This window comes from Anser cygnoides, chromosome 23 (genome assembly GCF_040182565.1).
Source record: "Anser cygnoides isolate HZ-2024a breed goose chromosome 23, Taihu_goose_T2T_genome, whole genome shotgun sequence".
Classification (NCBI taxonomy): domain Eukaryota; kingdom Metazoa; phylum Chordata; class Aves; order Anseriformes; family Anatidae; genus Anser; species Anser cygnoides.
In genome coordinates, this window is record NC_089895.1 from 5,721,454 (window position 1) to 5,746,691 (window position 25,238).

The 25,238-nt window shown below is 50.7% G+C and overlaps 1 protein-coding gene across 2 annotated transcripts; it reads left to right on the top strand.

Annotated features, from left to right (window-relative positions):
* Positions 1–38: 38 nt before the first annotated feature.
* PUSL1 (pseudouridine synthase like 1) lies at positions 39–25,097 on the top strand. 2 transcript variants are annotated; one of them, XR_010826310.1, is made up of 8 exons: positions 39–286; positions 1,536–1,593; positions 6,786–6,973; positions 15,019–15,168; positions 16,354–16,527; positions 21,519–21,573; positions 21,675–22,596; positions 24,467–24,605. XR_010826310.1 is itself a non-coding variant. In XM_013194777.3 (8 exons), exons 1-8 carry the CDS (start codon positions 228–230, stop codon positions 24,984–24,986), a joined length of 876 nt encoding a protein of 291 aa, XP_013050231.3. In that variant the 5' UTR covers positions 39–227; the 3' UTR covers positions 24,987–25,097. The 2 variants fall into 2 exon arrangements, 1 of the variants encoding a protein (XP_013050231.3); XM_013194777.3 differs by lacking the exon at positions 21,675–22,596 and adding an exon at positions 24,958–25,097 and having other exon boundaries at positions 24,467–24,629.
* Positions 25,098–25,238: the final 141 nt, after the last annotated feature.

The following is a 25,238-nucleotide window of genomic DNA, read 5'->3' on the forward strand; positions in this document are numbered from 1 at the left end:
GCTTTCGAGCTGCTCCGGGGCCTCAGCGAGGCCCGGGGCCGTTCCCCGAAGGCCCCGGTGGCGGAAGCGGGCGGTGCTGGGCGGGCCTGCCGGGGGGAAGCCGGCCGAGGAGGGGCGGCGAGGCCGGGCAGGGCGCCGGGGAGCCCCCGGGGTCGCCTCGGTGCTGCGGCGGCCCCCCCCCCCGGAGCCGGGAGCGGTGGGAGAGCTTCTCCGGTAGCGCAGCGAGGATGGTTTCTCCCAAAACGCGCTATTTAGTGTTCTTTCAATACTTTGGCACTAAATATAGGTAGGTGCGGGAGCTGCCCTGTGTGCTCCACGTGAGACGGTGCTGGGGGAGCCCCGGGTGGGCATGGGGAGGCTGCAGGGAGGCGACTGAGGAAAAAAAAAAAGAAAAAAGAAAAAGAAAAAAAAAGTAAAAGGAGTGCAGGGGTTTGGGAGAGCACAGAGGGTGTTTGGGGGAGTGCAGAGATTTGCGGGGGGGTACAGTGGTTTAGGGGAGAGCTGCTACACGTGCCAAGTCGGCGAGCGTGGGCAGGGGGTTGGGCTGTGCTTTACTGCTGCTACATACAAGTATTAGAGGATATTTTGGACAGGAAAAGCAGAAAATGGGCAAAGGGAAAATGTGAAAGGGCAGAGAGGAAGGTGAACGTGGATATAAGTCGGTGGGAGTGCAGGTAATTACATTTCCTGCAGTGTGGTTTGGGAGAGCCGGCGGTGTGGGTAGCTGTGGACGGGGTGGTTGCCCGCGCTGCCCTGGAGATGCAGGTGGAACGAGCCGTGGTGCGGAAAGGGAGCTGGGACTGCCTTTCCCCAGGCCTTAAACATCCCACATCCGTAGTTAGGCTTGTTTACATAAAAAAGAGTGTGTGGGAGAATTATTGCAGCCCCAGCTTGTGGAATCGTGCCTATCTGCATGAGGGTTTTCCAGAATAACACCACCATAAGCCAAAACCCACACTTCTTTTGCACAGCAGAGTTTGTCTCGTTGTGGGCACTGGCCTAAATTACCCTGCGTGTAGGTTGCAGGTAGGCCGAGTTTGGCCTCGGGACATCTCTCTGTGCTTCAGTGCTTTTTGTGAGTGGCTGTGACTCCTGGAACGGCGAAGGAAGCTCATCACAAGTCGTCTTCGCGGCCTTCACATCCGCAGGGCCTGCAAGAAAGGGTCCTGCAAGTGGCATCCAAATCAGGCCCTGAAAAATCTTTACCTGCAAACCCTTTTCTAGTGGAATTTGGCTGCCTCATCTTCCCATCCCAACATTGCCTATCTGAAGTACCAGTTCAGGAGGTGGCATTGGAAGGATGATTTTTGTTTCCAGAATGCCACCACTGCTTCTGTTTTCATGTCCATTTTTCGAAGTGTTTTGTCCCTGCAAGCTGTGTAAAAAGGTCGAGGTCGCTCAGCAGCAAACAATTTGATAATGAGTGCCCAGCATTAACTTCTGGATGTGTTGGTGGACTCTGTGTTAAGACATTGGGTAGAAAATGCAGGGTCGCGATACGTATCAATAACTATTGTATTTGTTTTACTCTGCAGTGGGGTCATGGAAACTTCAGTTAACCAGTCAGGGATTGGAGTCCAGAACTATTTGGAGGTACGTCCTTGCTAATCATATTGTCATTAAAATGAAACTTAATGGTTTTGCCCAGGTCGAGTCTGGGGCAACGTTTGGCAGACCAGGCCCTGCCTGTGTATTAATAGCCAACATTTTCATGATTTGTTCTCATTACCAGCCAGACTCTGTGGTCACAAACTGGAGCAGTGCTCCATGCTGTGCCTCAGTTTACTGGGTGACTGTTCTTGCTTCGCCTTGCCAAGCAGCCCACAGAAGGAAAGTGTGATGAGTTAATAGTTTGAAGAGGAGTTCTCAGGATGTATTTGAATGGCTCCTTGCCTGAGACCATTGTGGAGAAAGTGTATAAATATTGTGCAGATCTTGAAAGAAGAGCCCCAAAGGACTTTCTATCTCATTTATCTAATCCTCTGAACCATCCAGCGTCTCAGCCCCAGGCGCCGGACTTTGGGTGAGCCCAGCAGTTGTTTTGCATTATCCAAGTCACTTTGTTTTAACAAGCGAATGGGTAGGATGGGTGATTAAAGGGGAAGAAAAAAAAAAAAGAAGAAGAAAAAGAAAAAGATAAACTTATTTGGTGTTGTCTTTTCACAGTATCAGCGTTTTGCTGGCCAGTTCTGGGATATGTGCTTTGCTTTCATGTGGTGGTATTGATGCTGGGCACTGCTGAGCAGGGCTGTGTCTATTAGAACCACATGAGATGTCTTAAAGCAAGTTTAATAGAAAACTTCTGGGGCCTGCAGGAATTTATCTTCCTTCCTCCATTTCTGTGCAGCCTTGAACTTCATAACACTCGTTTCCAAAGCCAGGAAGGCAACTGAAGGGAAGGGCAAGATTAAATCTGTAATGAGATCCTTATTCCGTTCTATGTACATTCAGACATTTGTTTCGTTTGCCATTACAGGCAAGCAAATAACCTGTGAAGTGTAGACTGTGTGGATCAACAGCTGGTGTCATTAGAAGTAGAAAGGACTGGTTTGTGAGGGTGTACTGCAGTCCTCCAAGTGCCAAGGTAGAGCTGCTGAGCTGTGGCTGATCTGGAGGCCTGTCTGTAACCCTTTGTCACCGTGTCTGTATCATACAGGACATGCGGAGGTCTGAAGGAGCTTTTTAATATCTCTCTGAGGCAGGCTTTGCAGACAAATATATTTGGAGACAATATATTTGACTTGAAATACTTGGAAGCCCAGCTTGCTTGTGGTGGGTGCAAAGCAGAATTTCAGACCTTGCTTTCCCAGATCAGGATGTTTGAGACCTGTGATTTGTCCCCCTGCAATGAGGAGGGACGTATACATGCTGCAGGACTCCATGCTCTAGTCTCAGTCCTTACAGATGCCCCTCCTGGAAAGGAAAATCTCCCGTGCAGCACCTTTTGCTGAAGTGGGTGGCTGCTACTTGTGCTCACAGGCGCCGTATGCGAGGCCTGCTCGGATCTACAGAATGAAGTTCCTTTTCGTGTTTGGTTTGAAGCATCTCCTGAGCATGCTGTTTCCCATTGTGCTGGTGAATGCTGCCCAAAACTAATCTTCCCACATGAAGCACTGCTTTGGCCAGCAGCCTTGTGCCAAGTCCAGATATTATTCCTCATGGAAGGAAAAGGGGAAGAAAGAAAACACAGATGAACTCTGTGCTATGCAAAGCAGCTTTGGTACAACTTCCCTCTCTCGGTTAAGAAAAAAGGAGGAGGAAAGAAAGGAAAATTGACTCAGAAGTGTTACCTTCATTGCCTGTTTGTATAATAATTCCAGCAGCATGGGAGATTGCTTTGGAAACCTTTCCTTCCAGCAGGAGCCACTTTCTCAGCCTTTTCTTCTTGGCTTTCACTACGTTTCTCTCTTCCTCTGAGAATGAATTAGATTCTTAATTAGTTTCAGTTGACATAGCACCCATTGAGTCAGCAGGGCTGCGATGACTTGCAACCAGAAGCTTGCACATTATTATTTATTAGAACCCAGCAACTTATAAATTGTGCAGCATCCCTGGCAATGCAGTGTAATTCCTCGTGTCTGTGCAAGTAAAACCACCGTGGATGTCTTCCACTGATGAAACCAATAAGCAATCCAGCTGCCGGGAAAGAGCAATAGGCACTTATTTTTTCCAAAATACCCCTAATGCACATTTTTCTCTTGAGAACGCCCATCCTCGATTGATCTGTCAGGTTCCTTTTGTGGTTCCCAGATGCTCTGCAGGGGTCTTCGGTGGCTGAGCATCTTGAGCATTTTTTTATTTAGCCTTCAGGGAGAGAAGTGGATGAACTTTTGCTTCCCAGCCATCGCCGGTGTACGTTTACAGGCCTGTTCTTCATCTCCCCTCTCCAGCATTTGTACATGGGGAGAAGAGAACAGAGCTGTGAATAATAATAGCAATCTGGAATGTGGATTCGTATCGTTCTGGCACACGACAATGGAAATTTCAGTGGGATTCAAAATATGGAAGCGCTTAGTGAATGAAGCTGGCTAGCAGAACAGACCTGCTAAATGCAAGTAACGCTTTCCCCTGCATCACCGCTGTGCAGGGTAGTACAGGTGCAGAGGGACGCCCAGGGATGCTTGTTGCCGCCCCAGGAATATGGTTGTCTGGAACAGCTACGGCTCAGGAAGTAAAGGCAGGATGGAAGTGGGGGCGATCCAGCTCAGCAGGTGCCCAGCCAAGATTTCAGTGCCTGTAACCAAGCACCTGCTGAAGAGGAGGACACTTGCGTGCTGTCTGGCCTAAAGAAGGGAGCAGAGACCCGCGAATTTGGAGAACACAAGAGGAGAACCCAGCTCCTTGATTCCTGCATCTCCTCTGCTGCTTTTCAGCTGGCCACCTGCGGGTAAATTGCTTAACTTCTGCTTCAGCTTCCCCCGCTGGGATCCAGAGAGGATGCCCAGCAGGGCAGGGGCCTGAATTAGCAGCAGGAATTTTCGAGTTCCTCAGATGACAGGCCTGCTTGGTTTAGGCATTTTATTTTTTTTTTTAAGGGCAGGAAAACCTGGTTGCCATTCAGGCACTTACTAAATGTAAATAACACATCTCCTTTTTGCGGATCAGCGTGGGTTACGTGAACAGATCAGGGTATGTAGGAGCCAGCAGAGGACGGTACCAGCTGCCTATAGGCGCCCAGGCCATCTGGATGGCACAGAGAGCAGACGTACGCATAGGCAAAGGGGTCAGTAGTGAATTGCCTGTGAAGAAGTTCAGAAGTTCTCTCTGTAAGGAGATTATTTCTCTCTGTAAGGAGAAAAGCGTGCAGCAGAAGGGCGGCTGTGAAAACACCCCACCTTGGAGCTGCCATTCAGTCCTACGCCTCTGTGGGTTCCGTGGCCGGGGCGGGGAGGCAACCAGATTCACCTCCAAGCCTGCAATCTCCTCTTCCTCCCCAGTCTGCTCTCCAAAAATGCTTAACCCTCGCAGGCAGAGAAGAGATCCAGACCTTTCCGTGTTCCTGTTATCCAGCTCTGTCCAGATGCAGTGCTTGAAATCGGATGCGGTGCAGGGATCCAAAGTGCTGCATCCAAACTTCCCCGAGGCCATAGCAAGAAAAAAGGAGGATGTTCTCTCCTCTTCTCTCTTCCTCTGCCTCCCCTCAGCTCTCTTCCCGCTGGCACTTTCACACCTGGCAGGAAAGGAGGGGGAGGCGAGGCCGGGGGAAGAGGAGTCTGCAAAACCCAAACACATCTTTGCAGAAACTTTGCTCTTAAAAGCAGCTTCTGCTTTAAGACAGATTGCTGAGGCACAGGCCAAGGTCTGCTGCAGAAAACTATTTGATTTCTGTCTGCTTCTCTCTGCTTAAGGGTGATAAATAAAGATTTTCATTGCTAATTGTAACCACATGTGAACTCCAAATAGAAGGATTAGGAAGGGGAAGAGGCTAGGGTCATTTCTGTTCTGTTTCCCAGGCCTTCCTCTGCCGCTCAGTTACGTTTTTCCTTGCCTCCCTGTGCCTTTTAATGGTGTGTTTCCTGAGAGCCCAGAATCCTGTCTGCTCCAGTCGTAGGAATCTGGAAGGCATTTGTGAGTCAGCAATTCAAGCTTTATTGACTCTTGGTACCAAATTGAAATCTAATAAAGACCACTGCTGGGTTCACTGCTCGGGAGGGGAGATGGGAGAGCAGGAAATTTCTAGCCATTCATCTGCTTTTCTGCTTTTCTTTGTGTTTTTATTTATTTATTTATTTTCCCCCAGTCTTGCAGATGCGCTTCATTCATAGACCCTAATAAATTACATCGGGTTTTCTGTCTCAGGGCCTGTCGTCACAAAGACAAAAACTATTTTGCAGCTCTGGTAACCTACTTTCCAACCTTGCTGTGTGGAAGACCTGCTGTGGTTTTAACGTTGTTTGAGGAAGTTACTGCAGTCCCAAGGCTTCTGACCCACCAGAGTTTGCCTTTGCCCCTCACCAAAACCCACCCTGCCTTTGCTAAACGTAGACCTGTCTGGGAAGACCCTGAAATAATTAGCATCTAATTAACTGTGTTAGCATCTCTCCCTCCATTTTGTGTGCATTTTCTGATCGTCTTGATTAGAAGACACTCTCTTAAGGACTGCGGAAGAAGGGAATATCAGGAAGCTCCAGCTTGTGACCGCTGGTGGTGTGTGGTTGTCCTGTGGTTATTTACACCTGCCGGGATGGCTCAGCGTCTGCTCCTCCACTGCTGGTGTGTTTTATGAGAGCCGTGCCTTGATTCTTAGATCCATTTATATATCTCAGTGGGACTAATAAACGCGTTACATCAGTGCTGTGCTGCTTCTCATCTGGTCCCCGGCTCCTCCTCCACTCGTAACAGCTAATGGAAGCGTGTTGCCTTCTGTAGCCCTGCTCCTGTCGGGGGTGGAAAAGAAATCCTGCCTGCAGCAAGAGCTGCGCTGTTTTACACCTTTCTGGCCTGCTCTGGAAGCAAAGGACACAGCCTGCGCTCCGGCAGGACTCTTGGCTGTGATGGCGCTCTGCCATCCCCCGTGTGTTGGTTCTGTCCCTTTAGGGCTCGAGTTCTGCAGCTTTCCAGGAGCGTGCACCGAGCTGATTCTGCCCGCTGCTGATGGAGTTTGAGTGCAGTTCTCAGCAGTGAATCGCAGGGGCTGTGTCTGGGTGTTAAATGGGTAACTCCGCCCTCTTTTCTACTCACCTAATGATATAAAGCAAGGGATATGGGGATACCAAGGACTGTGGTTAGCAAGGAGGAGGGCACTGCTTCTCCTGTTCATGGGTCTGTCTCACGTTGACTTGCAGAAGGCAGCACAGAACCTGAAACCCGTTGTTCCCATCAAGTTCCACATCTCCAGCCGAACAGACAGTGGCGTTCATGCACTCTGCAACGCTGCTCACCTCGACATCCAGCGGGCGCCTGGGAAGCCAGCTTTTCGAGAGAGAGAGCTCATCCGTGGTCTAAATCACTGCCTGAAGCCCGAACCAATCCGGTGAGTTGGTGGCAAGTCAAAATCTTTTATTTCACCCTTGCTGGAGAAGAGGGGAATGCAGCAGTCATCTCCCATCTTCACTCACAAGATACATTTTTTCCTGTTTTGTGTGTTGGCAAGTCACTCCCGTGCACATCTCTCTGCTACTACCAGACCCCTTGTACATTCAAGATGAGTGCTGTTATACTGTTGCTCTTAGGAGATCATCTGTGCTGGCACCACTAAAACAAAAAATCCTGTGAGAGACGAGGGTCACCATGTGAGTAGTGAACCCACGGGGATGACTCTCGTTTTCCGTGAGCCAGATACGTTAACTTTCAGTGACGCTTTATTCCCCAAACTCCCTCATTTTCTTTGCTTATTGAACCAGCACCTAACAAAAGCTTGGCTGCAGTATCACATCTGACTCGTATCTGTGCAAAAAGATGAAAAACAGACAAAATTGCTTTTAGTGTTAGCAGCCCGCTCCTCCATCGACATCAACTTCTTTTCTTCCCAGCTAGACCACAGCTACCACATGACATGATTTAAAGAAGTTGCATGACAAGCTCCAGTTTAATATTTTTGTAACAAAATTGGATTGGTTTTGCTCAATGGGATAGATAAACAGTCCTTACCCTGTACCCAGCTGTAAATGACGAGGGAGAGCTGCGTGTGAATGTAGTAAGGGGGTTGGTACAACAATTGGCAGAGAACAGAACAGCTGCCGTTTCTTTTTTCTATTTTCTTTTCTTCTTTCTTTCTGTTGGAGTTATTACTTCTTGCAAAATCTCAGAGTGGACTTATTCTGCATGAGACCCGGGTCTAAATGCCCACCCTCAAAGGCAGAAAATCAGCAGTTTTTGCCAGGAACTTGCATCAATTAGATAAGCAATCGCTGTGCCTTGTGACTTTTTCAAAAGGTGGATTGAATTTAATTTTCTTTGCTTTCCTTTCCAAGCTGTTGTGCAGTTTCTCTGTCAGCTGCCAAACAGTTGCTGTGTTCTTCCCCAAGCACGGGTGCGTTTTTACGGTTAAAGTGTAAATCGAATGGAATATTGGGGTTTTTAGGCTAAAAACCAAATCTGGGCTGGTGCTGTAGGATCAACGTGCCATTTACCAGCAGCTGCTTTGCAGCTCTCTGCTTTTTCTTGTGCTGCTTTGTCTTATTTGCATGAACTGAAAACTGTTCAAGGCATAGACCGTCCCTTACGAGGAGCGTGGCAAAGCACTTCAGTGTGTTGTACAAGAAAATGGGTGTTTTATAGGGAATATTTGGGTGAGCAGCAGAACCTTGATGCAAGATGCCAGGTGGTGATTACTCAGAGGACCTGGCTGCTCTGTTTCACGTTACTGCACTCTGGTGCCATCAACGTAAAGGAAGATGACGGAGACAAATTGCCCATGCCAGAGCAAGAACCCAGGACAAAAAAGCAAATCCCTCCCCACCCCAGTGATGGGATTGTTGTAAGAGTAGCGGCATGACTACGAAGCACCCTCCCCCTTCGCACTTCACCCAGCCTGCTTTATTTTCTAATCTCCTCTTTGTGAAACGGGGCCTGACCCAAATGCTGACGCAGCAAGGCCTGGGATTTGAGGGCTGACATCAGACTTGCATCTGTCCTTCGTTTTGCAAGGGAGGGTTCCAGTTCTCCATGGCCTGTGGAACAGGGAACCCAGCTCTAGGTGTGCAGGCACTCAGACAGTTTGGGGTCTGAGGGAAGGAGAGATGAATGATGACGTTTCTTTTCCCCCAGGAGGTCCTCCCTGTGTGTCCCCCACTCTGTGTAAAGTAAAGAGTGAGATGGACTGGCTGGCTGAAGCTGTGCGCGCTCTGCAGAAGGTGTTGATCTGCGATTTAATCAGCTTTTGACTTTTTCAGAGCGTATTGCAAGCATTCAAACCTTCATCTAAGGTAGGAGCCTGAGGAAAGCTATCCCAGGTTGCAGTCTTCTCTAACCTTGACTGCTCAGGTGGGTGCTCGGGCACCTCTGCAAGGTGTGTGCCTCTACTTTCGGAAGCAGTGAATCAGACTGCCTGCCAGAGGTAGGCAGCTGGCCCACGGACGTGACAGCAGTGAGACGTTGCAGCATCCCCCGAGGTACCCACGGCACTGCCGCATCGGGCAGGCTCCAGTTAGGTTGCAGAAATGCTGCGTCTGCATCAGCAGTGCTAAGCAGTGCTTATCCCCCACCTCCAGACTTCTGCTGTGCCATGTCTGGAGGGCATCTGAACTCCAGGGAACGAATTCCAGCGTATGCTGATGGTCACGAGTGCGTGAGATGGCGGTGACTTATTACAAGATCCCACCTTGGTGCCCTCTGCTTGCCTGTGCCAAAGCAGTGCCGAGGACTGAGCCTTGCACCGCGTTCCTGCAGGATTTCTGGAGGTGTATGGCAGTGGTGCCTTGCATTTATTTAAAAGTGGGACCTCTTCTCTGGGGGCTCTCAGCTTAGGGTGACAGGAGCAGAAGCTGCAGCAGCTGTCTCGGAGCCAGCTGCGTTCCTTCACCCCTGAACAAGCACCAAGGGAGCCATCGGAGGGTAAAGGGGAACTGTAAGTAAAATCCTTGGAATCTGAGCTCACGAAGGAGGGAGGAAGGCACTGTAAAGGCCTTGTTACGGGAGGCACTTAATTCCTGTTGATGGCTGGGTGTTTCTTTGTTGTTCTTGCTTTAACTGAACTTTTCCCCCAGATACTTCCCGCTCCTCTTAAACCCCTTCAGAAAGGGTTTTGGGAGCAGCGTAAGGACCTCACCACTTGACAGTCCTACACCTACAAGCCTAGTTACTTCGCTGGCCTCTTGAAGTAGCAGCTAGATTCCCTTGCTTTGTGAGGACAAAAAAAAAAAAAAGGAAAATTTTGACAGAATACAAAGGAACATGAATGATACGAAAGAAAACACAGGGCTGTGTTTGAACTACACTGCCGATTTGGAGGTGTCACACTTGTTGGGATGAGTAAACGCCTTTTTGCAACTTTGATGGTTTGTCCATCCATTCAGACAGACAGATTTGTGTTCTGGCCTCTCACTTGCAGGAATTGCCAAGCAAGTCTCTCTCTCACACGCTAGCCAAGCTGCATGTTTAAGTGATGCCTAGGAGGTACTATCCCTTGACAGCTTTCACCTTTGACATATATACAAAGAGTTTAATGCAGCTGCTGTGTAGGAGAGCTGGAGATGAATTCTTTTCAGACTGCGGCGTCTATTAAAAAAAAAAGATTCTGAAACAGAATTTGACTTACGTGAGGTTTTGGTTATTATTTTTGCTCAGACTGAAAACCAGGTCAGCATTTGCACCCCCTGGGAGTCGAACGCTTTATGGATGCCCTAGCAATAAGAAGGAACCTGAAGTAGGTCACAGTCTTGATTACCTTCCTTAAAACACTCAAACAGTTGTTTGGGAGTCAAAGCTGGCTGATTTTCCAGCCAGAGGGTACCATTGCCATAGTCTGTTCTGTGTCACCAGCTGCAGAATCTCAGCCCCTCTCCCCTGAATTTGGGCTTGTAGCTTGTGGCTTGTCACATCCTTGAACCTTCTCGTCCTACCAGACCACGGCACGTGTGTAGGGTTGCTGTTGAAGAGAATTTTTTAGCTAGCATCCTCAAAAGGAGGCAGCGGTGGGATCTCACAGATGGGAAGAGCTAATGCCTGGCAGGTACATGCCAAGAGGTGTTGTCTTCTGATAAATCCAGGACTGTCCCTATCAGGAAGGCAGTCGGAGGTTATCGGCGTGCAGGCGGCTCTAACTTCTCCCTCCTCCCTTGGGCTGAACCTCTTAAAAATGGTTCAGCTGCTTTCCATTAAGGAGCTTGGTGACGGGCATGAGTCTAAGTGCATGCAGCAGCCAGCCCCTCCCTCTGTAAGTAGTACTCTGCCAGGAAGAATTCTCTCCTAACGCCGGGTAGAAAGCTCAGCACTTTTATGTGGTTGCAGGCAGGGGGTGATGGAGAGAGACATCTTGGTGAGAACTCATTAGTGTCGATAGAGCTTGGAAGGGAAACCAGATTCCAAGCTGGCCGGCTGTATCGTCAGCAATAATGACCTGCTTTGGAGCTTCGCTGCACGACGGGCCTCTTCTATCAGCTGATCTGCCTTTCGATCTGTGTAGCGTCTTTGAAAGGCTCCTGTCCACAAAGATCAGAGCGTCTTCCGCAGGTGGGGCGACCTGAGGAGGACTTTGCTATCACCTAGGCAGGATGGAGCAGTACAGCAGATTCACACCTTCTGTTCTGGTTCCAGTTTTGGAAGTACACCGTAAAAACTGTCTGAGTGGCAGCAGGGCAGAGCTGGGATTCCCCCCACCTGCTGCAAATTGACACTCACTTTCTGTTGTCAGAGGAGAGGGAAGGATGTCCTGCTGGAGGACACCTCTGGATTTAACACGTTGGTGTTTCTCCTTAGATGTCTTTGGTTGTTGTTTTTTTTGCCTTCAGACCCTTCTGAAATGTAGGCTCTGTCAAAAAGCTGAAGAATGCTGAGTGTTTATTTACCAGCAGCCTTGCAAAAATTGGGATGTTAACAAGGCCTGAAACGTGGAACGTTTGAAGAACGGGTGGAATAAATACTGGAAAAACACTCCTAGCTTGAAAGAGCCAATGTAGCAACTGCGTCTGCTAGGAGAGTCAGGAAAGGATGCCTGCAGTGAGGAATCGTGAGCATAAATGGGTTTTTCTGAAGGAAGCACTCTATCAGAGGGTATAAAAGGACGTTTATTTAATAAAAATCACATAAGCGTTAACACGAGAAGCTCAAGGGAGATGAAACGCTTGTGGAGACATGTAGACAGAGGAAAATAAATGGAATACTTAATTATATTACTGTGTTTAGAGGGGGCTGGAGGTCCTAGGTTCAAACTCCATTACAGGCCTGGAGGATGTAGTTTGCATTTCTTCTGGGAGTTTATGGCAGTGGACTTGTTATTGCAAATCTGTGTGCAGGCCTGCAGCTCGGCTTTCATTTCTTCTTCTGTGGTCTGAGGCGCTGCAGTCAAGGGGCATGAGCCAGAGGCACTTAGGCTGGCAGGAATCCCTGAAGCACCAGCCTTTTGAAAGCAAATAAATAGGTTTGTCTGTTGCTTGCTCCCAAATGGTATCAATTTTTTTTGTCTGCCTTGGATCCCTTCTTCTCCATCGAGCGAGCTCCAAAAGGAGGAGGGCACGCGGCAGGAGAGCAGCTGCCTTCTCACGAGAGGCATCCTCTAAAGCAGCAGCTGCAGAGAGAGCATCCCGTTGAGATGGAGGCTCCTCGCCGTACGCTCCCAGCAGTACGGTGAGAGCCGCGACGCTGGGCTAAGGGAAAATAACTCCAGCAAAACCTGCTGCTGACATCTTCAGATCAGTTGTAGCGCTCTGGGGGAGGTGCAGGGAAGCTCTGCTTTCTCCCTTGCCAGACAGGAGGGTGTTTTCCCCTCTGACAACCTTTGTACCCTCCTTCTGGCTACCGAGCTGTCCCCACTCGATGCTAATAGCGGTGTTGGCTTAGGGAAACCAGGCAATTTCTCCCAGTTGCTTATAAAGGGGAGTCCAGCAGCCTTGCAAGCTCCTTGGATTAACTGCCCGGAGTCGCTGGAAGGCGAGCAGACAGAACCATTCCCCAAAGCCATCTCCTCCACGTGTGAAGTGTGAGGGTCCCCAGGAGCTCTCCTGCCTGCGGCATTCTGCTCTTTGCAGACCCGGTGGGGGGGGGATGCTCCTTTCTTTTCGCTGCTGCAGCAAAGTCCTGTTTGTCTTGGAGGTTGTGGGGGGGAGGCAGGAGGGAAGTGACCTAGTTTCAACTATTTCCATCTGCTACAGCGAGCTGTGAGGCTGCCCTAAGAGGGAGCACAGGGTGTGCTGCTTTGGGCGTGCAGGTGTCTGCTGCTGGGAAGTTCCTGCTTGTGTGTGGGGCCACGGCTCTGCAAAAGGCTTGGGCATATCCTTGCGAGGGGGTAACTCACTAATGGCTGTGTTGTGGGCTTTAGTGCTTTCCAAGTCCTGTGAATCCAGGTGTTGTGCACCACCGAGAGCGATGCCAGCCCTTCTCCTGGGTGCAGCAAGGCCAACGGGAAATGCAGAGGAAGCCCTGGGATGTCCCATTGTGTTTTAGCGTTTGCAGACAGCCACTTGCACCAAGAAAGGGATTCATGAGTGAGAAACACAAGAGTACCCGGGCTGTAAGTTCTCTCTTATGGGCTTGTTAAGGCTGCTTGACTTCGTATTTCCTCTTACCCACGTATCTTATAGGACTGGATCAATTGCCAGCAGGAGTGGTTCCAGCCCGATGTCCGTTGGTGTGCTTTTGTGGTGGGTTTGACAAGCAAAACAGGAAGGTGGCTGTTTTCTGTCACCTCTCAGGGCATGAACATCCTTGTCACAAAGAAAAGCTTAAAACTATTTGACTCCCTTCTACCTCTCTCTCTAGCAAAACCGGGGTTGAAATGTGCTCTAAGTGTGCGCTGCTTTTTTGCCCCCAGGAAGATGCTGAAGCATCTGGATGGAATACAGCTCAGGTGATCTCAGCCCTCCCCAGTTTTCCTTGAATGAATAATGGTCTGTGAGCCAGAGGACTATCAACAAATGCTGAAATGCCAAGGGAGCATGTGTTAAAATGCCTCTTCTGTGGGACAGGGTTGTCGGGAACTCCCCGTGTGCCAGGGCAGAAAGAGGCAGGAAGGTCAGAGGGAGACAGCTGAAAGGAAGTGAATTTGGAGAGGGAAGAGACATTTCTTGGTGGTAGCTGTGGCTGGGACATCTGGTTTTATCATCTACAAAGCTTCTCTTCCAGCTAAGTTGATGCTGTCCTGGAGACTTGAGGGCTAGACTCAGAGGGCTTTGGAAATATTACTGTTATGGTAAGTAGTCTTTTGAAGGCAGGCACAAACACACTGCCTGTCCTTTGAGTCAGTGCTTCGCAGCTGCACTAGGGCAGTTCTGAGCCAAGCAAATAGGTCTGGAAGAGCTCAGCAGCTTGGGAATGATGCTGCATTAATTAGTTTCTAGCTTGCCAGCCTGGAGCAGGGACAGAGTAAGCATTTCTTCGCCTGTCAAATTCGGCGTAGAAATTCCCTTTATGGCTGTGCATTAAGGCAGTCAAATCTTTGGAAAAATGTTAGGCTGTGAGCATAGCTGGGTGAGGGCCACAGGCACGGAGATGTTTTCTTACAGGGCTTTAAGGAGACCCCTCTCCTTCTGTTTTGGTTGGCCTAGTAGGGAAGGTAGTGGATGAAAGGTCCAAAGGGAATTATTTCCACAGCTGCTTTGGTACAAAGAGGATTAATTGCTATTTTCTCTGTTCTTCTAGCATAGTGGGGATACCAAAAAATTGGTAGGGGTTCTTGTGGAATACACACTTGACATTTGGAACAGCCACTGCAAAGCTCATGACCTGCTGTGGTCATGGTGTAGCACAGCATAACATTCTCCGTATGTGAGATACATTTCATCGTGAGGATCTTGGGAAACCTCAGACATTGCCCTGCTTGTTTGTTTTTGGGAGAACTTTCCCCCAAGCGATTCGCATTTGTGCATGCATATGAACGTTTCGAAGAGCGTGCACACACACGTGTGCCTTCAGCACCTACCTGGGGGGGAATAACGCAGCCCCCTCAGCAGTGCCTCGCCCTGCCACCCCCGAGAACAGGAACCCGAACGTGACATTCAGGGGAGGGAAAGCTGTTGGCAGCTGAACTTGGGTATTGGCTGGAAGTTCGGGCCAGGATGCTCGGAGTCACACCAGCAAGATCGCTAGGAAGCATGTGGGTTTACAACAGCAGCAGCGTCTCCTATAAGGAAGACTACCACAGCATGCCAGCACTTATTTCGGTAGCTGCTAAAGTGTGTTAGAAGGGCACGGTGTTGGCAGACACCTGTGGCAGCCTACGCTTGCACTTCTTGGTTAGTGGTCAGCTACTGACTGGCGGGAGAGCAGGATATTTGGTGTCTTGTAAGTGCAGTTTCTCAAAGCATCCACTGCATGTCTTAATTCCATACGTGTGGAGACCAGCAAAAGTGTGCGCATCGGTGCATGACGTTTCTGCCTATGTCATGACGTTTCTGCCTATCCCATTCTCTTCTTTTCTACCAGCATTTTGAGTGCCTATCGAGTGACCAGTGACTTCCACGCGCGCTTCTCGGCGCTGTCAAGAACCTACATTTACCGGCTGCTGTTGGGCTGCGCTCACTGGTCTGAAATACCCGTGTTCGAAAGGGACCTGTGCTGGGCTCCTCTGGGGGGGTAAGTGTCTCCAGAAACCCTCCCCGGGCAGCTGCCTCAGCATTTGGGGAGGAGGTGATGTCCGTGTGTAAGACCAGGCCCCCAGTTCACACTGGAAAGAATCCTCTGTTGAAATCAGCGGAACCGCGCTGAGTTACGTGCGGTGAGACCTGGGACTTAGAGCTCTTTTTGATCGTGCTGTCAGCTCTTCGTTGTGCCTGCCATTACCGTGCTTAGCACTGCTGAAGTGCTCGGAGACTGGGGTCGAGTCCCAGAAGGCAGGCAGCAATGAAAGCTGAGAATCCTTGTTGGTTTTTTTTCTAATTCTTGGCCTGTTTCTGGTGACGGCTGCACGTAAGCCAGCTCTCTGCTTCCCAATCTGGGTGCTTGTGTGTTTGAATAGTAAGTGAGAGCCCATGACTCTGAGCAGCCCTACGATAACAAACCGGTGTGTCTGGCTCAGCGTTCATCTGGGCTCGTGGAGTAGCCACTGAGTCATAACAAATTAGTGCTTGTATATGGAAGGGAAGAAAAACAAGTTCAGTGCCATTTAAAAACACTTAGGACATGATAAACAGCGGGTAAGGAAATAACAAACAAACCCCAGAAGAAAATTTGTAATTGTCTTTTAGATGAGGTTGTACTGAGATAAATACACGTTCAAGAAAACGGGAGGTTTTCACAACATCCTAGTTTCATTCATGTTCAGTTTGCACACCCATTCCATTCCTGTTATTTCCTAATTTCATCTTTTCAAAGGTTTGGAAAAACATCACAGTGTTTGACATTTTCTCACCTGGCAACATCTTTTTGAATTTATGAGATACTGCAAAGGATTTTGGTTCTCTTGTCCTCCACTCTAACCAACAGTTTGGACAGAGCTATTTTTAATTCAGTTGTTATTGAATTTAATTAAGATCCTGCAGCACAGCAGGATAAAGGTTTGTGAAGAAGACTGTGCCTGCCGACCCCTGACCTAGCCTGGGGTTTTGAACGCCATCAGACCTCCGGTCATTTGGCATCTTGCTTTGTGGTTTGGGCTGTTCCAGGAGAAACTCGTCTTGCAAAATGCGTTTCCCTAGTTCTGCAATGTTAAATCTGCATGCTAGGGTTAAGCCTCTCATCAATTAATTAGACTTTGAGGCTCACAACATACTTGGTCCCACGTAATGCTCCTCTCTTTTTGCTCTGCGTGTTTAATTTCAGCTACCTGGACATGCCTGCCATGCAGGATGCGGCGCGGTTCCTGCTGGGAACCCACGACTTCAGCACTTTTCGCTCGCTGAACTCTGAAACACCCTTTCAGTCTCCGATCAGAACCATCGTCCAGGCAGAAATCCAACCCTCTTCTGGTTTCCTGGCTCACCACTACGAATCCAGGTGAGAGCCTAGCTGGGGAGCTGCTCTGATCAGCTAGCGCTTGCTTTGTCCGAAAAGCTGCTTTCCAGCTTTGCGTTGAGAACTGACCTCCTCCTCCTCCTGCATCGCCTTCCCAGCCCTGGGTGGTGGCAGCAGGGCTCTGCCTGGTGACGGTATGGAAAGGACATTTCTTTCCTTCTCCTGCCCGATGTCCTCATGGAGAAAGCTGAACAGGCCTGAGGGGGGGGGAGCTGGTCCGGTTGTTTGTGCAGTAAGGCAGGGTGGTGTAAACTGATGTACGGAGCCTGGCACAGAGCGATCCTAGGAGGTGCTTCCGGCATTTACACTCGTTTTGGTTGCTAAAGGCCAGCCCTGCCAGGGGACGGGATTTTTTTTTTCCTGCTTCTATCCTAGCTTTGCCTACAGGCTGCAAATAGGAGGAAAAAAAAAACCACCGCCTAACACCTAGGTCACTGCTGTAGCTCTGCAGATCCACTCAGATCACACCAGCAACTCCTGCCTCCTTCCCAGGGGATGTTGATGAAGGAAAACCCGATATTCCTCAGTCAATACATAAACAACAGATTGTTGCGTGTCAGGTTCTTTCAGGACCAGGTCTTGCAAGTATTGAAATGAAGTGGCTGGATGTCTTCTCTCCCTCTAGCAGAAACTGAAGTTTTTTTCCCAGGAAGATCACGGGTACTTAGCATCCGAGCATGGCCCCTGCTTCCGTGCCTCTTTCTTTCAGAGAAGCGTGGCTGTCGTGCTTCAGCTTGAGAGCAAAAGTTGCTATTGTTTGTCTCCAAACCACGTTTGCCTTGTTTCTGAGTAGAAAACCCTTTTCTTCGTAGTTCTCCCTCCGTTATATTTGAATACCTCCTGAGCCGCCTGCAGCAGTGAGTGCCGTGCTTCAAGCTTCAGCTGGGCCTCGCTGCAGTTTGCAAATAGCCCGCTCTTGTCTTCCAGTGGCGTGTTTTGCCAGCAGTAGCGTGGGACAAAACCCAAAAGGGAGCTGCAAAAACAGAGAGATCTGTATGCTCTGAGTCTTTCAGTTCCTCCCAGTCTCCCTATTCAGGGTCAGGAAGAAAAAGGCATTTTGTCCGATTGCTGCTTTCCCTGCTCGCTGTTGGTGCCTCGCAGTACACAGCCGCGTTATGAAGAGGCACCCAGTTGGGTGCAGCTCCCCGCCGGTGCTCCCTGCTGCGCAGGCACACGGACACGGGCAGCCAGCACCAGCTGCAGCGCTTCCTTCCTGCCTCCTTGCAGCACTGTCCCCACAAGAAAAGGGGGGGGAAAATGGGGGCTGTCACCTGGCTGCACTCCTGCTGCTCGTTAGTGGGTTGCCGCTGCCAGATGGGGAACGTGGCCTCCCTCCCTCCGGGGTGGTCGTACCTAGGGGCACGAGTAACAGCCGAGGGCTTCACCCCCAGGCTCATCTTGTCCCTTGTGATGAGAAGCGGTGTGAGTGGCAGAGACCTGAGCTAACATGAAAACAAGGTAAGTATTAAGTAAATTAAGTCGTTAAGTCTCATCAAGGCCACCTCTCGGGGCCTAAGGGCCAGGTTACCTCCCCAGTCCAGACCTGCTGTTGTCAATCCAATCAATGAGATTTGGCACAGATCAGCTTTTATATGTCTTCGATTTTAATGTAAAAAAAAAAAGGGAATTTGCCACTCCTTGCATAACTTGCTGCATAAATCCATCCCACACAAGGCCAAAAACAACTCACGAGAGAGAAAGCAACCCTAAAAATCGGATGAAAAGCAGCAAAGCTGTTGCTGATAGGATATTTTTGCTTGGTGACACACGCAGCCACCCTTGTGTTTTGTAACAAGCCGTTTTTATAAAAGTGTCGATATCGATTGATTTAACGAATGTTTAGGCTGACGGGGGTGGCTTCGAGAAGCCTCGTTTCAACGTGTTTAAATAGCACTTAATTAACAAAGCATTATAAAGGAGTTATTAAATAATATAAAACAGCTTTCTGACCTAGAGAAAAACGATTCGGGGTTAGTGGGTTTGCGGCAGGCTGGGCGGGTGGTTTTGCTTGGTTGGCTTTGGGTTTTTTACAGTGTCCTAGTTCCTTCTGATCTGTAAAACACTCCCTGTGGGGACGGGCGCAGCCGTGGAGCTTGGAGTTTGCCTCTGCCCACTCTGCAAGTAAGACAGCAAATATGCCCGAGGCGCACGCGTATTTCTCCCTGCAGGAGCAGAACGAACCGTCCCCGCAGTGAAAGGCTCTGATAGCATTAAAAGCTTATAAATAGATTTTTTTTCAAAGTCTAATCTGCGGAGCTTTATTTTCTGCTTCGGAGGGAAGAATCCGCAGAAGGATAAAGCACGGTCTCCTAGCGAAATAATGCAGCTTTTCATTCCCATTCTTCCCTTCCTTTCTGAACTTAAACCAATCTTCTGAATTGGCCGCTTGTCCGCGTAAAAGGCTAACTGTTAAAACGATTCCTTCCGTCAAACGCAGTTGCTCAGCAACAGTGGAAGTGGAGTCGGTGTTCCTGCCCTGCAGAATGCCTTTGAATGCTAAGGATGTGTTCGGAGACTTAGCCCCGTTCCTGGGCAGTGACTGCTGTCACCTGTTTTCGAGCTGAGCATGTATTATTCATCGCAAGGTGCTGCCTTCTGCTGCCAAGTGGAAAAGGCAGCCAGAAGTTTGGCTGGGAAGCAGAATTATCGGCGAGATTGACAAGGAAAAGAAAGTTTCCCTCGTAAAGAAAAATCCCGTGTTCTCTTTCAAAGCCTGCATGGTGTTTTTCCTGAGTACCTCGAGCTGTCTTTCACAGCTTGGTGTGTCCTGTCAAGGCCAGCAAGCGAGGAGAATCCTGGCTAGAGGCCGTGCGTGCAGTTTGGGGGGGGGGGACTTTGCCCCTCTTTGGAAAAACTGCCTCTTGTGCCTCGCTAGAGCCGAGCAGCGCCGTGACCTCCATGCGCTGGGTCTTTGTGCACGTGCCTCGCGCCGCATGTGTCCGTGTGCCACGTACATCGCGCTGGAGGGAGAGCAAACTGCACGTAGGTGACAGAGCATTGTCATTTCCCGACATGAAGAGGGATCCGGGGGCAGAAGCTGCCTTTGCATTTGCCAACACACACAGCAGGCAGGGCGAAAAGCAGCGATTTATCTGTGAATCCTGAGAAAACGGCGTGTGGCCGCTCCCTGCAGTGACAATTCCACAATTTCTCTTCCTGCCAGCCCTGCTCTGATGCCCGTGAATCTTGTTGTCCCCACTCCATCTTCCTCCTGACCTTCACAGAGCTCTCTCCCCTCCCAGGCCATGGGCAGCCCCTTCCGTGGTGCCCAGGTGTCCCTTGTAAGCCCAGCCTGTCCTTGTGAACCCCCCAGGCAAATGCCTTGTGGCTGTGCTCGTCCCCCAGCTGTTCCCAATCTTTGTAGCCCCGTGGTGCAGGTACTGGGCTCACTGCGAGGAGGAGAGGCGAGATCGTGGGTGTAGGTGGCTGCTGTTCTCTATCGCACAAGGTAAACTTGTCTCTTTTTGTTTTAGGAATGCTGGGGGATATAAGGAGTGCTTAAAAGCTGTTAGTTAATTTAGCTTTTGTTGTTATTTTATTGTACTTTGATCCAGGTGACTTCTGGTATTGCCTGCTAGCGTGGCAGTCTGGGGGTGCAGGTTCTGAAATGCAAACCTGCCCGTTTCGGGGCTCTGTTGGTACATCTGACCTGTGGGGATGTTCCCGTGTGGCTGCCTAATGCCTGTATCAGGTTTTTTTGTCTGAAGGAAGGGGATGTGCGCGCACAGCTTCTTCCCTGCAGGACTGCTCCTGAGAATGGGGTTGCGCTGGGTTTAGTTTTAGGGCTGGTGCTGGGACATCAGCAAAACCACAACGTTTTTAGAAAGCAACTCGTGCAGGTTTGGCAGGGGATGCAAACGTCAGCGAGGCGTTGGACTCGTTGGCCTCGAGAGTCCTCGCAGGGAGGTGTTTTGCAGCAGCCCGAGGGCCCGTCTGGCAGGCTGGGCCTTCAAATGCTGGAACAGAAGTCGTGCTTCCCAGTTTCTCCTCCATCTGAAGGCTTCGGATTTGTAGCTGAATTGTTGCTCCTTAATCTCCTTTTCCATCCTGGAGGTGTTCTTATTGATAACTGCCTTTTGTTCCAAATCCTGTTAGTTTAAACTGATTATTTTTTATCGCGGGGAGCTTCGGTGCAGCTTAGTGGTGGCACTAAGCCATCACTTGCTGCTGTTAAACTCCCCCTTTAAATGCTCGAAATTCGGGTGAAGGAAGCGTTATTTGTGCCCAGAGCAAACGGCAAAGCATCCAGGGCCCTGAATGTGTCGCCGTGCTTCTGTCAAAGCTTCTCTTCCCACGCAGAGCAGCGTTGAGCAAAGACGGGCCTCTGCCACGTGCAGGGTTGTTGGGAGTCGAAGTTTTGGGGTGGTAGGGCCTTGGGGTCATCCTGCCTGCCTTGGGGTGTGTGGCAGCCTGTCCCTGGGGGGCAGCTTTGCCTACAGCAGCTGACTCCTGGCGGTCCCAGCGGGGCAGGAGTGAGCCTGAGGAAACGAATGACTGCCTCTGGCGCCGTGCAGCGCCTGCTTCGCGTGGCCCTCTTCACTCTTGGGACAGCAAGTCTGCTTTTCTCATCCGCTTGCACTGTTCCTTCTCTGACAAAGGTTTCTGTCTCTTTTATTTCTCATTATTGTTACTTCTCCCTTACAGAACAATGATTTTTTTTTTCCATTTCAGCCGTAACTGACCTACGCAGTTGTCCCCAGCAAAGGCGCCCAGCGGCATTTGGGTTGGAAGAGTTGTGCATCGAGTTGCTGGCTGTTTGCAATTGCAGCTTGGTTCTGCTGTTGACTTCTGCAAAGGAAGCTGCCCGCACTTGGTTTCGCAGGTTCCTGGCTGATCTTTGAAGCAGGCCTGGAAGATCTCAGCTTCTTACTCATTCTGCTCGCTTGCATTCAGCTGCGGTTTGTACTTTTCCCGTGAGAAGGTCTCACGTTTGAGATGTGACTTTCAACACTTGTTTTTGTTTCTTCCTTTAGGGGACTGGAGTTTTGGGAGTTGAAGTTCAGGAGCAAATCGTTTCTTTACCGGCAGGTACTGTTCAGCTCTGTGTTTGGCACACGCTTTGCCTCCAAGATCCACAGGATCGCTCTCGCTGTACCTTGGTCAGATTTTAATGTCACATCCCTGTTTAGTGTCATCGCAGGGCTTCATGCCATACAGGGACCTGGCCTCAGAGAGGCGAGGCTCCGCGTTCGCTGTTTGACCCAGCAGAACCAGAACATCTCAGGCCTGTGTCTGAAACGACCGAAGTCACAGAACCACGTGGGAGGATGGAAAGTTTTGTTTTCCACAACCTCCGTCCTTGCAGGCTGAGTGGTAAAACCGAGAGCCATATGTTCCTGCTCTGCCGCATGGCACCGGGCCCAGCGAAGACCGCCTGGAATTTTTACTTTCTGGCTTCGGAGCATGAAGTAGTTCTCGGCATTGCACAAAGGAGAGCTGGGAAGACCTGCTGCAGCTACGCAGGCACGGCTGCAGGATCTTTCCCTCTGTCACGCTGACTAGCCTCCGCTGGGTTTCCTTTGAAATAGCTCCAGTGGGGTTTTTGCTGCTGTCCTCAGGGGAGACGGCTCTCCCCACGGCCTCCTGGATCGGGAGCTGGCTGTTCTGCCTGCCTGGCCTGGCCACGGTCACACTCTGGAGACAGAGCAGGCAAGAGAGGACTTGTTTTTGGAGGAGAGAGGGGGTGTTTTGTGGGAACAGCGAGCAGCTATTTTTTATTCTGTTTTGACAAACCCAATTCGTTTTTATCCTGTGCCAAGCAATGCTCTGTGGGCTCTCTGACAGTGGGTGTCTGGATCTGAGCAGGGGAGGGACGACAACATGCTTGAGAAGGCTTGGTGTACTGCAGGGATTTGCTTCATCAGATGCTCTTGTGACAAGGAGAAAATGCTGGTGACCCATTTAGTGCCTGAGACTGGAAATGCTGCTTCGCGATGTTGTGCGGAAGGAAACAGCTACCAGTAACACGGAGCCTGATGCCCTCTGCGAGCACAGCAGCAGCCGTGGTGCCAGCTGGCAGCCTGTCGGGGGAGCAGGAACAGGCTGTGCTTGGTGAGCTTGCCCTCTTGCACCTGAGCATCAGCTCCGTCACAGGGCGGGTACGAGGCTGGGCGTACAGCTGCTGCCTTACGGAGTGCCATCCGGATGCTTTTGTAAAAGAAAAGGGTTAAAGAGCCTCAGAAGCTGTACGTATTGCTTTTCCCTGCTCGCAGGGATACGCCAAGCCCGTGGTCATTGCAGCTGCCTGCCATTAGTCTGCGTTTACACCAGCTAACTGTGAGACATCAAAGCTAAAGGCACGGCTTGCAATGACCTCTAGTGAGGGGTAGGTAAAATAACACACGTCAGGGATCTCTGCTGCTTCCCCGTGCCGCCAGAATGGCCCGGAGGTGGGCTCTTGGCACAACATCGTGCAGTTTAAGACTGGAGCAGGTAGGGAGAGACTGTGCCTGCCTTTGGGTGAGACATCCTTGCTGTTTGGACCTTCCTTTTTGCTGGGGATGAGCCTGATCAGGTTGCTTAGTGGACCTTGGTTTGTCCTTTGGTAAATGCTGATGGGTAGGACACTTGGGCTGGTGCTTCACCACAGCGCTGCGCTTAAGCCTTTGGAGAGAGAAGGTGGTGTGCTTTCTCTTTCCTCCTTGAAAGGCCATAAGTAGAGTGAACGTTTACTCCGGCCAAATGACTGATTGTGCCTGCACAAGCGGGGACGTGTTCTGCCGGCGGCGCGAGGAGGTGAGCAGCGGTCAGGACTCTGCCCTCGGACAAATCGCTTTGGTTCACGGAAGGGGTGAACAGCACACGGGGCTGTGACAGAGCCAGTCACGGGCAGCGAGCATCTGGTGCGCGGGTGGCACTGGCAGGCGTGAGTCCCGGCACAGAAACTCTTGGAGGGGGGGGTTTTTAGCCAAGAGAGTGCCGAAATGAGAGGGGCGTGCAGGCAGCAGGTGAGCGCTGGGTGTGAAGTTTGTGCTAACCCAAGGCTTGGAACTGCTGAGCGTGGAGGGGGGGAAGGGAGCTGGGACATGCGGAGGCGTTCAGAACCCCACCGCGATGACTTGGGGGGTGTCCGGTGGGCTGTCTCACTCGGCGTGGTTTTTTTTCCTTTTACGTTTTTGGCTTTCTGAGAGAGAAACAGGCCCCTCTGTAGTCCCCCCCCACCTGGAAAGAGTTACGTGTGTGTCAAGAACCTGTGAACCCCGCTGTGAACCCGGCAGGCATGTGTGAGCTTCCTGCCTCAGCCGGGCGTGTGGGTGCTGCTGCTGGCGCTGAAACCAGCCGGCCCCTGCTCAGCTCTCTTCCCACGTGCGATGAGAGCGAGCCTCCCTCCCGGGCAGAGCAGCGGAGCTGGAGGTTGTGTTCCAGGTCCTCATCCCCTTCTTCGCAATGCCCACAGCTGTAGGGAGGGAAGAATTACAACAAGCAGAGTAATTTTGCCCATTGTTTCCCTTTTCTGCCACCAGCTTTGGTCTCCAGAAGGTGCTGTGGCAGTGCCCGCTGCAGGCAGGCTTAGCAGCCGTGTGTCGTGTCGCCCCCGTCAGCGCAGGACCCGAGCTGCCCGTGCGATCCCTGCTCAGAGTGGAAAGCAATCCACCCCCACGGGGTGGCCGCAGCTGCTGGGGCGTGCTCAGGGACTAGGGAGCGTGGTGCTTCTGAAGAAGTACGCACTGCAGGTGTTCCCTGGGGGTACGGGATGCCAAGCGTGTACAACGGCAGCCTGGACTGGCTGAACCCTGATGCGCGAGCCTGTGCCGTGATTAGGATCCGTCAGTGGTATCTGAAATAAGGCCCAAAGCATCCTTCGTGCGTCCTTAACATCCATCTGGAGCAAAGCAGTGGCACTGGGAACAGCTGCTGATGGGGGGACAGCAGAGGAACCCCAGCAGAGGAACCTTCTCAGCCACTTTCTCCGTCTTTCCAGGTCCGAAGAATGGTTGGGGCTCTAGTTGCAGTCGGCCAGGGAAAGCTGACACCTCACCATATAAAGGAGTTACTGGAGGTAAAAGATGCGCGGGCTTTTCCGCCGCACGCCATGGCTCCGCCGTCTGGACTCTTCCTAAAATCCGTGGAATATGACGAAGCAGGTGGGTGACGGCAGGGAACGGCGGGCAGAGGCTTTTTGGGAGTCAGGCCTAACACCAAAGCGAGCAGAAACATCCCCGTCCCCCCTGGGGCTGGCATCACATTTCTCTGCTGCTTGCTTTGTCGTAGCAGTGATCCTTCCTGCGGTCCCCCATCTCCCTGCACATCCCCCCAAACATCTCCCAGCGGTGCTCTTCCTACCAGTGCTGGTGGTGGAGCTGCCTGTGCCAGCGGGGAGGGAGCCCAGGCAGGAAGAGACCGCAGATTTAAAGTGCTTTCTATGCCATCTTTTTCCCTAAATCAATGGTTTTTGTTTATTTTTTCCCTCAGATTTACACACAAGGGCCCCAGGAGAGTAGGAGCTCTGTCGGATACAACAGTGCCCGGAGGACTGTTGGTGGGGATGAGGCACTGAGGTCTGCAGGGCACGCAGCGCATGGTCTTGTCTCAATAAACATCACTGACTGTGACTGCAGGCATCTGCCATCGTTTGTTCTCGCTCTCTGAGACTGCCAAGGGGAAAGGAAGGACAACTCGGTTCTGCTTTCAGATAACTGCTTTTTTGTCTTTTTTTTTTTTTTTTTTTTTTCCCCTGTAATTCTGGTGCAGGC